A 17,560-nucleotide genomic window follows, 5' to 3' on the forward strand; every position below is an offset into this window, starting at 1 on the left:
AGGAGTTTGCTTTTGTCACCTTATATGAACATGGTTCTTTGCACACTTTGGACAGCTCTTCTATAATCCATCTTTGTTCTTTCAGATGTAGGGCCCTCACCTTCATGTCAATGTGTAGTGGTAGTCATTCTGGATCATCATTTGCATCTTTCATTTTATTTTTCATTTAACCAGTGTGTGATCAATGATGAGATGTTGAGATAGCTTGATAGTGTAGTTCTCACTGGTCAGCTGAATGGAATCTGAGGCAGTTAGTGATAATTTAGAGTCTAATGGAATTGCATGAAGATGTCATATCAACAATTAGATATCTTGTCCAGTTTCCAAAACATTTTGAACAGCAATTTGACTGCATTGTCTCTCTAGGAGAAAGTGAGGACTGGAGATCAGACCTGAAAAATATGTTGCTGGAAAAGCGCAGGAGGGGCTTATGCCCAAAACGTTGATTCTCCTGCTCCTTGGATGCTGCCTGACCTGCTGCGCTTTTCCAGCAACACATTTTTCTGCGTTGTCTCTCTGCAGTCATTGCATTTGAACAAGGAGAATCTTTGATGGATCATTGTTTACATGTTCGAAAACTGTTTTCCCATATTATGGGCAATTGTTGAATAACCTTTTCGAAGAGTAAAATTGGTGCAAATGGTGCTACCATTGCAATACACATTGCTCTATGCCCCAAAGTGATAGGACAATTGGAATTTGAGTGATAGTTATTATATTCTTTTGTGCTGATAATGTCTTGGTCTATGGCATAACAGTATGTCATGTGGTTTGGAGATATTCACCTGATTACCACCTGAATTAATGTCCTTGCTGATGCTGGGCTAGAATATTGACTCATTGTCAAGTATTTCATCTTCTCCATCTTCTAGGTAGAGCTGATCAAGTATGTCAGGTCTAAGTGACAGAATGAGTATTTGGCATCCTTTGAAGAGTACTTCATTAGCATTCTGATCTTATTTTGATATAGTCAAAACGTTCTCAGATCTTTAGGAATCTCCAAGACGGACTCAAGCCAATCCTGTATAATGAAACATCACAGATTATGGGTTCTTCAAATAGTTTGTGTGTAGTTTCTCACCCTGTATTGAAAAAAAGTACATTAGATTTACTTTCTCAGCTAAACATGTTTTAATCCTGCACCTTTCTAGGTTTGTTCAGCCTACTTCACCTTCTTAACACTTCTGCTGTGTTAAGCTTCATGGGGTAGGGATCTGGAAATCAAGCCCCACCATTCCTGTAGTTATCACAAAAGTTAAAATAATTTTTTGACGTACACAGAATTCCTCAATTTATCTGACTTTTAAACCCATCTTGACAAACAATGCTTCTGTAGTTAAGAATTACTTTTTTTTAATAAAAGAAATGTGTAGATAACTATAAACAGTTGGCATACAATTCTACTCAAAACTCTAACCCACTTATAAGCTCACCATACACATACGATCAATCAAAAGGTAGGTATTATGGGTGGAGGGAAAGATTGGAAAAGTAGTTTAGTGGTTCCTCTCCACAGGGTTTACTTCAGTTTTTCTTATGCCTGTTGGAACACTACTTCTTGATTTTTCTTCTCCAGGTACTTTTTTATTTGCAGGAGGCATACAGCAGCTGGTTCACATTTAAAACTTACTGGTTAAAGCAACATACAGCAACTGATAAGAAGTAAATTACCTCTCTTAACATCTTCATAATTTTTTTTACTGCAGTGCAAAACCACCTCTTGCATTAGAGAAATCCAGTGGCTTTTATACCATCAAGCTGTTCAGCTATCTGGGAGGCAGTTGTATGGCAGGCAGGTGGCTTTTATCATAGGTTTATGAAGTGCTGACCAATTACCAATCAGCTACTTGTTGTCACTCAAAATCTCCATTCATATGCAGCTCCTGGCTCCTGCGCGTATGGACCTCAGCTTTTCACACTGTTTAAACCAAAAGCTATATAAACAGCACTTACAATGAATATTGGGTGACTTGCTTTTAAAAAGTGCAACAATCCTTCAGCAATTCTTGGCTTTTAAACAGTTCATTTCCCATTTCAGTCCACAATAAAAAGAACAGAAAAACAGAGATATAGTCTTTACAGCACAGAACCTCTGATCATTGGCTTTGTACCGGGCATAATTGAAGCTCTGAATCTTGAGTAGCCTCAGGAGTGGGGCAGTGCACATGAGAGAATGATTTGCTTCCATGCCTTGTGCTCCATGTCAGTGAAAATATGGAAAGGTAGAGTTTTTTTTTAATTCACTTGTGGAATGTGGGTATCATTGGCATGGACAACATTTATTGCCAGTGCCTAGTTGCCCTTATGAAGGTGGTAATGAGCCACTTCCATAAAATCTGTAGTTCATATTCTGGAGGTTGACCCACAATGCAATTAGGAAGGGATATCCAGGATTTTGACCCAACGACAGCGAAGGAAAAGCAATACATTTCCAAGGCAGGTTGGTGACTGGCTTTGAGGGAAACTTGCAGATGATGGTGTTCCCATGTACCTACTGCCCTCGTCCTTCTGGATGGAAATGTTCAGGGGTTTGGAAGGTGTTGTCAAAGGATCTTTGAATTTCAACAGTGCATTTTGTAGATAGTACACACTGCTTCTGTTGAGTGTCAGTGATGGAGGGAGTGGATATTTGTGAATGTGGTATCAATCAAGCAGGCTGCTTTGTTGTGGATATCAAGCTTCTTGAGTGTTGCCAGAGTTTCACTCATCCAGGAAAGTGGGGAGTATTCTATCACAATCCTGGCTTGTGCTTGTAGTTGGTGGACAGGCTTTGAGGAGATGGAAGTAAATTATGTATGCCTAGCCTCTGATTTGCTCTTGTAGCCACTGGATTTACATTGCAAATCCGTTTGTGTTTCTGGTCAGTGGTATTGATAGTGGGGGATTCAGTGATGGTAGTGCAATTGAACATCAAGCTGAATGTCTCTTTGTTGAAAATGGTCATTGCCTGGCATTTGTTTAACACAAACATTGTTTGCCACTTTTGAGTCCAAAATTGGATTTGTCCAGGTCTTGTTGCATTTGGATATGGACTGCTTCAGTATCTGAGGAGTCACTAATTGTGCTGGGCCTGGTGCAATCATCGGTGAACAACCCCATTTCTCACCTTATGATTGAGGGAAAGTCATTGATAAAGCAGCTGAAGATAGTTGAGCTGATGAGCTCCTGCAGAAACATCTTGGAGCTGAAATGTCTGATCAACAACAACCACATTCATATTTCTATATGCCAGGTGTGTTGTCAAACCCCTGATTGTCATTGACTCATATTTTGCGAGGGATCGTTGAAGCGGCACTCAGTCAAATACAGTCTTGATGTCAAAGGCAGTCACTCTCGCCTCACTTCTGGAATTCAGCTCTTTTGTTATTTGAGTTGTGGCTCTAATAAGGCAAGGAGCTGTGTGGCCTTAGCTGAACCAAACTAAGTGAGCAGCTTATTACTGAACAGGTGCTGCTTAATAGCCATGTTGATGATCACCTGACAAAGAGGCAGCATTTCGAAAGTTAGTGCTTACAAATAAACCTGTTGGACTATAACCTGGTGTTGTGTGATTTTTAACTATAAAAATTGAATACAGAGCTTTAATAGAGACTTGTTGCTGCAGCTTACATGTGCAAAACGATCTTTGCAAGAGAATCGAATCTCATGCTATTGTATAGCTTCTGGTGAATTATGTCTATTACACTTAACATATGAGTAAGTTATCACAGTAATACTGAGGTCCTAATAATTGTTCCAAAGTTTCTAGTGGAATGGGCAAGCAAGTGATGCATTTTGTTCAAACGTTAGAAGTAATATACAGTAAATGGCACATCTGTAAAGAATATGCAAGGATGTGGAGATGCTGGTATTGCACTGGGTTAGACAAGCTCAGAAGTCACATGACAAGGTTATAGTCCAACGATTTATTGGAAATCATGAGCTTTTGGAGCACTGCCCCTTTGTCAGGTGAAGAATATGCAAGAGCAGAGAGATCTAGGGTACATGTTCATCAATACTTGGAGGTGGCAGCACATTTTGGGAGAATGGTTAGCAAAGCATATGGGATCTTGGGCATCATAGAACGTAGTAAAGTACAGCACAGAACAGACCCTTTGGCCCATGATGTTGTGCTGAGGTTTAATCCTAATGTAAAATATAATAATTTAACCTACGCGCCCCTCAACTCACTGCTATCTATGTGCATGTCCAGCAGTCGCTTAAATGTCCCTAATGGCTCTGCTTCCACCACCACAGCTGGCAACGCATTCCATGCATTCACAACTCTGTGTAAAGAACCTACCTCTGACGTGTCTTCTATACCTTTCTCCTAATATCTTAAAACTATCTTAAAACTAATATCTTAAAACTCCTCGTACCTGTCAATCCTACCCTGGGGAAAAGTCTCTGACTATTGACTCTATCTATTCCACTCATTAATAGAGGCGTGGTGTGCAAAAGCAGGGAATGAGTGTTGAAGCTGTATATTGCACTAGTTAGGCCCCAGCTAGAGTATTACTTCCAGTTCTCTAACCATACTTTAGGAAAATATTTGAGATTACTTGAGAACGTGACAAAGATTTTCCAAAACATGGATTTCAGTTTACATGGATGCGTGATTTTGCTTTTGTTTGAAAATCTGGTTTTGTTGTTCTTGAAGGAAAAGAAATTAGGGGGAGATTTGATAGAAGTATACAAGATTATGACAGGTTGAATAAAGTAACATGAGAATCATGTTCCCATTAGCAGAGTGGGGGACAAGAAATTGCAAGGAATAGGGGGCATATTTTAAGGTTTTGGGGAACTGATGCACATGAATGTGAGGAAGAACATTCTGACTCAACAAGTGGTAATGACCTGGAACTTGCTAAATAGGAGAGTCATAAGACCATAAGAAATAAGAACAAGGCCTAGTCCACCATTCAATAGAATCATGGCTGTTCTGGTTTTCCTCGTATCCACCTTCCTGCCCTTTCTCTGTAACCCTTTATCCCTTTACTAATCCAGAATCTATCCATCTCAGTCTTAAGTACACACAAGGACTTTGCCCCACAGTTCTCTGTGGTAAGGAGTTCCAAAGATTCACAACCCTTTAAGAGAAGATATTCTTCCTCATCTCAGTGTTAAATTGGCATCTGTTTATTCTGAGACTATGCCCTCTAGTCCTAGACTCTCCCATGAGGGGAAACATCCTCTCATTTACCCTGTCAAGCCCCTTAAGGATCGTGTATGTTTGAATGAGATCGCCTCTCATTAATCTCAGCTCCAGTGAGTTGAACCCAATCTGTTTAATCTTTATTCATAAGACAATTCCTCCATTATAGCACGTCCAAATAGGTTGATTATTTTAAAAAGTTAAGAATGTGTGAAGGAGTGTATGGATTCTCCTAAACTAGCTGATTATGGCTTAAAAAGGTTGAGATGCAAATATATGGCAAGTGTGTCAGCAGTGATTAAATTAATATTTAAAGTAGAAGCAGTTCGTTTTGATGACTTATTCCTAACTGAAGTGTTAATATCTCCCTTTTAAGATAATGGCCACACTGGTATGTTCTCACTTTCTTTCAGATTTATGCTTTCTACTTTAGTCTGTAGCAAATTATAGTATGTGAATACATGTGTGCCTTTATGAATATACATGGTACATATAAGAACAAGTAAGAATTCAGCAATATTACTAATTTTATATTATTGCATGAAGTAATTATTTGGATGGTTTTTGTTTTAGTCTTCGAAAAGTTTGGCAGAGAAGAAAGTGCACAGTCAAGAATGGCTACTTGACAATATCCCATGCAACTGTGAGTAATGTCTTTGTATTGTCTTAGAGCAAAAAGGAATTTCGTTGCTTATCGATTTTGAATTAGTTGACTACGTTAGCACGTACGGTATTTGGTGAACAGACATGGAGGTGCAAACAGTGCAGCAGAATTAAAAATTGACAGTTTTCCTCGTTTAAAAAAAGGCTGTTATTTCTGTGATGACAGTTGGATTACACAGGACAGGCCGATCAGCTAAACCAATCCATGCTGATATTTATATTCCATTTGTTTCTCATACCATTCTTTTGCATCTAAATCTCTCATTATACCTCTCTATTACATTCGCCTTCGTAGTAAGTATTTTGTACATACTGTCATCGGGGGGAATATATGGTAATCACAGTCACAAGTAGAAAATAGAGGGGCAGGTAGGGGGGAAACAAAAAAGAAGAAAACCAGGAAAACTAATACCTAATCGCGCAGACCAAAAAGGAAAATAATGAATAGGAAACGATGCTTTGATATATCTACTCATAGACATTGCATATACTCGCCAAGGAGAGAGAGAGAAAAAAACTAGGCCAGTTTGACAAGATTACTGAAAATCTCTTTTGGCATTCTGAATGAGTCCAGGAGATCACATAGCTCCGAATTTACATTACAGGATACCTACTTCTTGGACAAGGTAATCTCTATTTGAGACAGAAATGGGTTCAGCGTTCCCTTGGAGGAATATAATGGATCAGAAATCACCACACAAACCAGCAACCTTTTCCACAGTTTCATTGTTATTTGGGAAAACAAGAACTGTCTAATGTCCAGTGTATGTTTTGCACTTCTATACCCCGGTCCTCCATAACCTTTGAATTTAGTTGATCCATAAAGTCACAATTTGATACCTTTGTGTTTTCTTACACATTGATCAAATCACCCTGGGTTCTAAATCATAGAATCCCAACAGTGTGAAAACAGGTCATTTGAGCCAACAAACCAGCACTGACTCTCCAAACAGTATCCCACCCAAACCCATTCCCATACACCTATTAATCTACATTTCCCCTGACTAATGCAACTAGCCTATACATCCCTGAACACTATATGGGCTTTTTGGCAAGGCCAAGTCACCTAACCAATACATCTTTGGACTGTGAGAGGAAACCTGAGCACCCAGAGGAAATCCACGCAGACACGAGAATGTGCAAACTCCACACAGACAATTGCCCGAGGTTGGAATCGAACCTTGGGTGCTGTGAGACAACAGTGCTAACACTGACCCACATGCCGCCCATAAATGTATAGAGCTTCCTCTTGGAACATATTTGAGTAACTAAAATATTTTTAGCTGGAACTTGACCTTATTGTTATCCTGTACACTATTTCCAGAGTCTCCGTATTCTCCAAACATATAAGGAGACCACGACTGGACACAGAATTTGAACCTCTAGTTCCTGGGTATAAACTGCCTGTTGAGTTTGTACGCTGCCTTTTCCAATACAAGAGATCAAGTAGCTTTATATTGTAGCCATTTAATTTCTTGTGTTTTTTTAAATTAGAATTGATGATTTCAAAGATTAACTAAACCTAAGAAAAGAAATTGAACTGATATATTTATCACCACATCTTTATTAATAAGGATAATTCAGTATAAAGCTGTGTGTATGTTGCGATTCTGAATGTAATGACGTCACCAGCAATCACAGTTTAAGATGACCTATAATCTTCAACATGCTTCCATAAGAATGGGCATACAACAGAATAACAATGCTGAATTAAAACAAGCATTGACCTGTGACATTGCAAAATGAATTTTATCGTGACTTGCGCTTTTGCTTTGCCTAGTAGCAAAGAGAGAGATTTCATTGGGAAATTTTATTTCCTGAAAAGTCTGGAAAAGGTTTAACACTTCTGACAAGAATTTTCAGACCTCTGATCTCCATTTTAACATTTTTCTTCACGTTCTTATTTTCATCTGTGAATTCCTCCCCCTTTCTCCTTCCAGGGTATCTCTTTGGCCTACTAATGCAGAGGGTAAGAAAAGCTCACAACAGATCCTAATTACTTGCTGTGAGAAAATAATCACTTGATCATTCCCAATAAAGATAACTGAAGAGAAAATATTGATCAGGTCTTTCCCTTTATTTTCTCCTACTAAAGCTTAATTTCTTGAAATATTACTGAAATACTCACCTAGTTTCAGCATAACTTGCTTTGTAAATAGAAGTTATAGATTTATTTTTCTGTCAATGTTTATGTTAACTGTCAGCAGAGGCAAGGAACATATGGGCATGGAGAAGCCATGCAGCTTTGTCCATATAATTTCAATATCATTGGCTAAGGAGAATGTATAATCTCCATTTTAAAATTAACAATTGATCGAACATGAATTGCCTTTAGCAGATATAAGTTCTAAATATCTGCAACTTTCTTTGTACAGAAATGTTTTCTAATCTCATTCATGAAAGGTGGCTAGTGGTAGATAGGTTGAGAAGTCTGAGAAGACGGTTGTTCAAGTCAGGTTGCTATTTACACCCATGCCAATCCCCCAAATCCACTTGCTCCACTTCTGCTCTTTATTCACCATTTTGCAACATTCAAGGTTAAGGAGGTGGTGAGCGGGCGCCTCCTCGTCAAGGATGTTATGTACAGAAATGCTCCCTTGAGACTAATCAACGTGTATGCCCCAGCAGGTAAGAGTGAACAGTTGGCTGTCCTGCAGCAGCTTCCATTGTTGCTGGCTACGTCCAGGCCAGTCATTCTGGCCGGAGACTTCAACTGTATCATTGATGCAGATGGACAATCCGGCAGGGGGTACAGTAAACTGGACGGCACGTCCAGAGTTCTGATAGAAACGGTCAAAGATGCCAAACTGCATGACATCTTCAGCACCCCTGCAGACAGAGCGCAGCGTAGATACACCTGGTCAAGGGGCAGACGGGTCTATCCGCTCAAGGATAGATTACCTGTTTGTGTCCCGAACGTTCTCGGTCAGATCCACCGATGTCAAGCCGGTGTTCTTCTCTGACCACTGCCTCCCGCTGGCTGACTCTCACCTACAGGACGAGCAGCAGGCTGGTAAGGGAATGTGGAAGCTAAACACAAAGCTGTTAACCCCGGGAAACATTGAGGAGCTCAAGAGGGATTACGCAGGTTGGAGAACCGTGAAGCCCCTCATTGAGTCTCCAGCTGACTGGTGGGAAACAGTTAAAGGGAACAACAAGATGTTCTTCATCCTCAGAGGTGTTTAGGAGGCGAGAGAGAGGCAGGGAAAACTGTCCCAACTCCAGAAAAGAATGCAGAACCTGCTCCTGCTGCAGACGGTGGGGGTCGATGTCACGGAGGACCTCCAGGAGGTGAAGGGCCAGCAAGCCTCGCTCTTTGCCTCGGAGGCCTCCAAGATAAACTTCTGGTCCAGAGTCTGCTCTGTGGAGCAGGACAAGACGTACTCACATTTCTTCTTCCAGAAGGTGCACAAAGAGAGCTCCGTGCTCAGCAGCCTGAAGGAAGAAGCTGGCTCGGTAACACCATCTCGGGCTGACATCATGAGGATCAGCAAATCCTTCTATGCCAGTTTGTATGACTCGAAGCCAACCGACAGCGCGACCTCCCAGTCGTTCCTGTCCTCTATCACGGAGGTCTTAGACGACAAATCACGGGAGAGGCTGGACCAGCCGCTATCTCTGCATGAGCTGGCCAAGGCCCTAGAGTCCTTCAAAAAGAATAAAACTCCCAGAAGCAACGGCTTACCGGTCAAGCTCTATTCTGCTCTTTGGGACTTGATTGGCCAGGACCTGCTGGAGGTGTATGTCAGTATGCTTCTGGCAGGTACCATGAGTGAATCCATGAGGAAAGGCATCATCGTCCTCATCTAGAAGCAGACGAGGGAAGAGAGGAAATTAGAAATTGGAGACCAATCTCACTGTTAAAGGTCATCGGCAACCGGGTCAGGTCTGCTCTGGGACCGGTGATTCACCCTGACCAAACTTGTGTGTACTGGGCAGGAAGATCGCTGAGAATCTCTCATTCCTCAGGGATACGATTGCCTACGTGCAGGACAGGGGAGTGGACACCTGCCTCATCAGCCTGGACCAGGAGAAAGCCTTTGACAGAATATTGCATTAATATATGAGGGATGTTCTCTCCAAAATGGGCTTTGGGGAGGGAATCTGTAATTGGATCAGACGGTTCATACCAACATTGTCAGTGCAGTCCCGATCAATGGGTGGGAATCAGATAGCTTCCCTGTCAGATCTGGAGTCAGGCAGGGCTGCCCTCTCTCTCCTGCCTTGTTTGTGCGCTGCATAGAGCCATTTGCTGAGTCTATCAGGAAGCCTGAGAGGTGTGACTATTCTTGGCAGTAGGGGCCTACAGGTTAAGGCCTCCCAGTACATGGATGACATCGCCGTTTTCTGCTTGGATCCGCTGTCTGTGCACAGACTCATGTGCATCTATGACCAGTTCGAGCGGGCCTCGGGGGCCAAGGTAAACCGAGGCAAGAGCGAGACCATGCTCTTTGGGAACTGGGCCGACCAACCCTATATCCTCTTCACCATCAGGACCGACCACCTGAATGTGCTGGGTATTTGGTTCGGTGGGACTGGGGCGTGCACCAAGGCTTGGGAGAAAAACAAGGCAGATGGGAACAACGGTAGCTCTCCATCGTGGGAAAAAAACCTGGTCATCAGGTGTAAGGTTCTGTCAGTATTGTTATATGTGGCACAGGTCTGGCCTATCCCCAGAACCTGTGCCACCACAGTCACCCGGCCATCTTCCACTTCATGTGGAGATCAAAGATGGACCAGGTCCGAAGGGACACAATGTATAAAGACCTGGGTAATGGGGGATAAAACACACCCAATGCCACCCTCACTCTGATGGCCACCTTTGTGTGTGGCTGCATCATGCTGTGGGTGGAACCCCGGTACACAGACACCAAGTTTAACTATGTACTGGGGTTCTACCTGTCCCTGGTGTTGCAAAGGATGGGCCTGGCCTCGCTGCCACGGAACACTCCAAGGTTTGGACCGTTCTGTATCACCTGTCCTTCATGGAGAAATTTATGAAGAAAAACACCTTTGACCATAAGTCTGTCAGGAAGTGGTCAACACGTAGTGTCCTTGAGACCCTTTGGGAAAAGGAGAGGGCGGATCCTATCGAGCAGTTCCCCAAGCAGACTGTCAAAGTCGTTTGGCAAATGCCTCATCACCAGAACTTTCTAATAAGCACCGAGACATGGCTTGCCTGGTGGTGAGAAGAGCTCTGCCAGTGAGATCCTTTATGCACACCCAGACACTCTGCCACACCGCACGCTGCCCTCGAAGCGGCTGCGGGGAGGACGACACTGTCACACACCTCCCTCTGGAATGTGCCTATGCAGAAGAAGTCTGGAGAGGAATGCAGTGGTGTTTGTCAAGGTTTGTCCCAAGCAGTGCCGTGACACGGGACTCCGTGCTCTATGGTCTGTTCCCCGGACGCACACTGAGACAACCATCAACTGTGCCTGGAGGATCATCAACTTGGTGAAAGTTGCTTTTTGGGCAGTCTGAAACCTGTTGATCTTCCAGCTGAAGGAGTTGAGACTGTTGCAGACTGGCACATTCCAAGGTCCAGGACTACGTGTTGAGGGACGTGCTGAAGCTTGGGGCAGCTGCCGCCAAGGCATGGTGGGGAAAGACCACCGTGTAACATCTGCCTGCCTAAGAAGAAGAGGGGGGCCACCCAGTCATCTGGGGTCCACTGAAACCTCAGCAGAATAGCTGGATAGTCAGTGTACAGACTTGTATATAGGAAAAATAAATTTTGATATCTGTATGTAATGTAATGTGTGCATAAGAATGGCATGACCAATTGTATAGAGATAAAAATAATTTTATGAATAAAGTATATTTTTGAAATAAAAAAAATTTGCAACATTCACCCATTTCAAGCACATATGCCATTCCTCCTCCCATTGTTACTATTGGCATTTTCTCTATTTTGCTGCTGCGGCAATCCCTTACAGCTCTCACAGCCACCATCCCAGTGTTCCTCTGCCCCAGGCCCATTCTTCCCCTGCTGTGACCCCATGACAATGGCTTTTCCTCCTCCTCCCAAATGTCAGTTGCCATTAGCATATATATCTGTGTCCCAACAACCACCTATATGAAATTTTCTATATAAGCATGTGGTATTTTGTTTAAATGTACTGTAAAATAACACAGATTTCTGTATTGAACGCTTTCTAAGTGACCTTTAGTTATTTCAACATTGATTGCATAGGCAAAATAACTGCCACTTAAAGAAAAGTCATTTTCACTGTGAACAGCAAAAGATCCACTTGCTTCTGAAACACTGTCTTCTAAGTTCTTGAGAGCAATAGCTCTATATCTCATACACATTACATTAAACTCTGGCCCATAGTCTACCATTCACCTCTATGTAGCACCTCGTCCATCATATTTTTTTAACAAATGATCTATCTTACTCCAGTGAAAGTATTTTTGCAGATAGCATTTCAATAACTTTTTCAAAGCAAAATAGAAATTTGTGACAAAAATCTGTTAGATTATTGTTTTATTAAGTATCTTTAAATTATGAAAATGGCTGAGCTTGGTGTGATTTGGACACAATTGATTTATAATATAAAAATAGATAATTCAAACACATTGTCAAAAAAACAATGTTTTCTGTTAGTCCTAGTTGTTTCTAATTGTTCAATGTTCAAAAACATGTCTGAATTTGAGATTCTACTTGGTGTATTTTAAATGTATAGTTGTGTACTTTTGATCAACTTGGAAATTCAGTTACAGTTGCTAAGTTTATAAACTAAGTGAGAATACATAGCAATTTTATATTGGAATAAAGTGAGTAGTTTAGTTTGAGAATGCAACTCAATTAGACTTCAAGAAGCAAAATTGTTCGAATTTTTGTTTCAATAATCTCAATCTGAAGGCCCAAATGTAAATGAGTTCAGGTAATCCTTCTGTCCATTTCAAACAAAATGACTTGAACAGTGTTAGAAAAGCTGAAATTACTACAGTATTGCTACATTCGTATTCAAATACATAGACTAAATGTGCACTTGAAGTGATGAATCCTTTCAACAACACAGTGCAAATATCAAATGTGATAAGCTAAATTTTTTTTCTTCTCTGTAAGCAAGCATGAGAGTACAAAAGCAATTTCCCTCATTAAAACTGTATCATTGTCCTTTTAATTTGTGGTGATGACTTTCTAAATATTAATAGTAATAAATAGAAAACTGGTTAATACTAAATTTTAGAACCAGGAGTCATGAATAATTAGCACAGAAAATGCTAGAGAAACTAAAGTCTGTAAAGAGAAAAATAAAGTTAAAGTTTTGAGCTCAGTGATCCTTCAACATAACTGAATGCAGCTGGGAAAAGGTGGTATTTATGCAGGTGACAAGGGTGGAGATGAGGGAGGAAGGAATGAGCAATGCTAAAAAGAGCTGCTGAAGTGGGGCCCACACAGGTGTCCATGGCCACACCTTTGATCTGAAGAAAGTGAAAGGAATTAAAGAGGACCTCTTTGTCTGTCATGTGGAACATTCCTTATTCCAGTCCTTCACACTGGCCCCTCCACACAATTCTTTATCCAGTATTTGATGTTGCTTCCCTCTTTCTTCTAGAATTGAAAAAAAAATCAATCTTGTTTCCAATTTCCATCCTGCTTTCTCCTTCAACTAATCCATCTCTGACTTCTCCCTTTCCTTCTTTTGACATCTCTGTTTCCATTTGAGGATTGGCTGGCCATCGATACCCATTAGAAACCCACCTACTACCTCAGTAATCCTGACAACTCATCCTCAAACCTTACTTCCTGTAAAGACTCCATTCCAATATCCCAGTTTCTCTGTATCCATCACATTCTGATGATGCTATCTTCTGCAGGGGTCATCAGAAATTCCACACTTTTCATCAAGCAAAGATTACTTTGGTTGACACGGCCCACAGCCACTTCTGACCCATTTCCCGCACTTCTGCCTTCACCCATTCCCTTTCACAACAACGATGGGGTCCGTCTGGTCCTTACTTTCTATCCACCAGCTTCCAAGTGCAAAAGATCAAAAGCTGCCATTTCTGCCACCCTCTAGTGGAATGCTGCCACGAGGTACACATTTGTCTCCCCTCCTTGTCAGCATTCTGCAGGAACTATCCCTCCTCCTCTGCTAATACCATCTCACACTTCCATGGCACCTTCCCATTGCATAGCAGAAAGTGCAACACTGGTATATTTATCTCCTCCCTCCTCACTTTCCAAGGCCCCTGAGATATCTTCCGGGTGAAGCAGTGATTTGCCTACAGCTAATTGAATCTAGTCTACTTTATTCACTGCTCACAGCGTGGTCCCCTTTACACGGGGGAGACAGACAGGCTGGGTGATTGTTCTTCGGAACACCTGAGCTCTGTCTGAAAAAATGACCTGTTTGCCTGATGATTCGACAGTTGTTCCCACACGCACATTTTTGTCTCAGGCCTGCTACAGTGCTCCAGTGAAACTCAACACAAGCTGGAAGAACAACACCAACGTTTTGCCGAGATACTTTACAAACTTCAGCATTCAACATTAGGTTTAACAATTTGAAAGTATGAACACCCTCATCCATGTTTGTCATCCACTACCACATCCCATGGTCCTATTCTGTATTGGCTAATGCTGGCAAAGTCAACCTATTTTAATCTATCAACACTTCTCATTAGCATCCATTTAGCATTTGCCTTCCTCTTAACTTATCATCCATCTCTTTGTGTGCCTCTTTTTTCCCTGACATTACCTCTGTGTTTTATTCACCCCTCCCCCATCCCCCAAGAAAAACTCACCAATATAAATACCACCATTTCCCAGCTTTTTTCAGTTCTGAAGACATGTTTTCATTTTTAATCTTTATATTGTGGCACAGTGATCGTGTCCCTACTCCTTGATTGGGAGGTTCTGACTCGGGTCCCACTTGCTCCAGAGATTTTATGACATCTCTAAATAGGTTGATTGGAGAAATAGATCAAGTTTGGCTTACAGTATCAAATTCTATAGGCAGGCTTTCTACCCCAATCTGCATCAGAAACCATAAAGTATGAGTGCACAAGTGCAAAGGATAATAAAATAACCTAGTGCAGCATTGGGCTTGATATCAGTTTTTAGAAAGTTGAAGGATAATCCAATTGAGGTGCTTAATAAGGAAATTTGATGCAGTAAATGTAAAGATAATACTTCCATCTTGTATCCCAATCTTAAAATTAAAGCTAGGTTTTAGGAATAAAATCAAGAAGCATTTTTTGACTCCAGTGGCAGCAGCTTGCATTTATATTACATCTTAATGTTGCAAAACTTTCCAAGGCATTTTATAGTAGTGGAAATCTGGAACTTCCACTCTAAAGGCCTTTGGCGTACTGGATCATCATTGTATTGAGATCAAAAGCTTTCAAAGGAAATGGATCAAATGTGGCTGAATGGAATTGTGGATGTAATTCGATTGAATGACTAAACTGTTCTAATGGCTGTATGGTCTACTGTTCAATGATCTCGATGGCACATGTTTCACTGAAGACCCACCACAAATGAGAACCAAGTTCTATGTAAGGTGGGACCAGAAAGAAATCCAGACCCAGTGGTAGAAGCAGCAGATCAGATTCTTGAACCAGTTTTAAAATTTGCAGAAAGTGTACACAGAGGCTGATTGGAAAATTATAGACCCATCTGGCCATCACGTTTGCTGCAGAATCTAAATAAACAAACCCATGACATGTAACAGCACCCCTAGCTCCATCACCAGCCAATCTCGCAATCAGCTGGGTGAGACAAAATAACCAAAACAGAAAGACCAACTTTAGAATCAAAAATTTCTTCTGCTTGGAGAAAATTCCAATTTTTGGATCACTGAATTCTGCCTTTTTAACATTTATTTTGACTGCTGCTTCCCCTCAGCTGCCACTGCTTTCAACATGGCCAAAGCAGAAGAAGAAGATCTTAATCTGGAAATTTCTGTTATTAGCAAGACCAAGAGCTGCATGGGAGTATGATCATTTAACCTCATGCCACCTGGAGCCAGCTGCTGTTTGCAGTTTCAGCTTGAAACAATTCACTAGAAACATGGCAGCACAATTAACTGTTACTGGCTGCTGGTTCCACCTGGAGCTGTTCCAGGATTTCATGGGGCTACTAAGCTATTAACCCAGTGTTTGAAGGGGCCACAGCCAGTGCACAGTAATGGCAAGTTCCCCTTCTGGACATAGAAGTGGACGTGCTTACTAAAGTTGTTCTTGAGTCTAGCTTTGAGAGGAACATACCTCTTCTCGGTAGAGGGGTGAGGCAGGGGGCACGACTCAAGTCGAGTTACATATCTTTACTGGTCTGAACTAATAAGCTTTGAGGTTGGGGTAAAGTTCACTTTGTGTAGGTTCTTGAGTAATTCAGGATTCACCCACAGAATATTCTTGTGTGGGAGCCAGCGTAAAAGGTAGAGAATGTGTGTTGCCTATCAATCGTCTTAGAAAAGCAAGACTGTGACCCACTGTCAAATTAAGGATCCTTGATCAATTTTATTTTTTCCCTCATAATTGGAACACGTTTTTAGTCCTGTCTGAATTTGTATAGAGCTAACAGTAAAGCATTCTGTGTTACCTGTAATTAGTACTATGAAACTTTAGTTCTATGTGTGCACAAATAGTAATCTCATGCATCTTAGTTGTTCGAAGAAAAAAACTCACTTGAGATCTGTTTTAAGTGAGTGACTTTTAAGAAGTGATTTTTGTTTTATGCAATTTTCCGGTACATCTGAGGGTTTTATTTTCCCCTTGATTTTTGCCTTCACTGTTTGATTGTATTCAAACAAAGCTACTGATTACAGACTACAGTATCCTGTTTCTGTTGTGGAGGTAAATGTGCATAGTAGAGAATTATATTTTATGGACAGCATGGTGGCTCATTGGTACACTGCTGCCTCACAGCACCAGAGTCCTGGATTAATTTCACCCTCCGAATTGCATATTCTCCACATGTCTATGTGGGTTTCCTCCAGATACTCGGGTTTTGTACAGTCCAAAGATCTGCAGGTTAGGTGGATTAACTATGCTAAATTGCCCAGGGATTGTCAGGCTAGGTGGATTAGCCATGGGAAATGCAAGGTTACAGGGTTAGTGTAGGGGGCTTGGTTTGGATGGGATGCTGTTTGGAAGATCGGTGTAGACTTGATGGGTCAAACAGCCTGCTTTTATATTGTAGGGATTCTGTGATATGTTTTGTCTCATTGTTTCAAGCAGAAAATTCACATAGAATTTAATCCAAAGATGTATTAGGTAATGCATTTGGGGGTGATGAGACAAGGGCATATGTAATAAATATAGATAAAAATGCATGAGCACAGACCCAGGGATAAGGAACTTATGATTTTAAATTTGAGATGACATTTAGTCATACAAATAGAAAAAGCATTTTTTTTAATGTGAACTTGAAAATTTTGATGTTTAGAGGGATTCTTAGAAGGATCAAAGCTTTTGCATGCAAATTTAGGAAGCATTTAGGAAAGTGAATAGCAGATTGGCCTTTATTGAATAGGGACTGGAGTACAAGAATAATGAAGTCTTGCTAGAGTTGTGCAGTGCTTTGAGACCATAACAGGATTACTGAATACAATCTTGAATTTTATATCTAAGGAAAGATATACTTTTATTGAAGACAATACAACCGATGTTTACCAGATTTATTCCTGAGATGAGAGGATTGCCCTGTGATGAGAAGCTGAGTAAATAGACCCTACACTCTCGAGGTTTTAAAAAAAAGGGGTGAGCTGTTTTAAAAATATAAAATTCTGAAGGTTCTTGACAGAT

At 41.1% G+C, this 17,560-nt stretch overlaps 1 protein-coding gene across 7 annotated transcripts in view; it reads left to right on the forward strand.

The window, feature by feature from the left end:
* LOC140477228 (arf-GAP with SH3 domain, ANK repeat and PH domain-containing protein 1-like) overlaps positions 1 to 17,560 on the forward strand; it is a 354,071-nt gene that overhangs the window by 230,172 nt on the left and 106,339 nt on the right. For all 7 annotated transcript variants that reach the window (XM_072570748.1, XM_072570749.1, XM_072570743.1 and 4 more), the window contains one exon: positions 5,708 to 5,777. In XM_072570748.1, coding sequence (XP_072426849.1) covers positions 5,708 to 5,777 — 70 coding nt within the window. The remainder of the gene's footprint in view (positions 1 to 5,707; positions 5,778 to 17,560) is intronic.

This window comes from Chiloscyllium punctatum, chromosome 5 (assembly GCF_047496795.1).
Source record: "Chiloscyllium punctatum isolate Juve2018m chromosome 5, sChiPun1.3, whole genome shotgun sequence".
Lineage (NCBI taxonomy): Eukaryota > Metazoa > Chordata > Chondrichthyes > Orectolobiformes > Hemiscylliidae > Chiloscyllium > Chiloscyllium punctatum.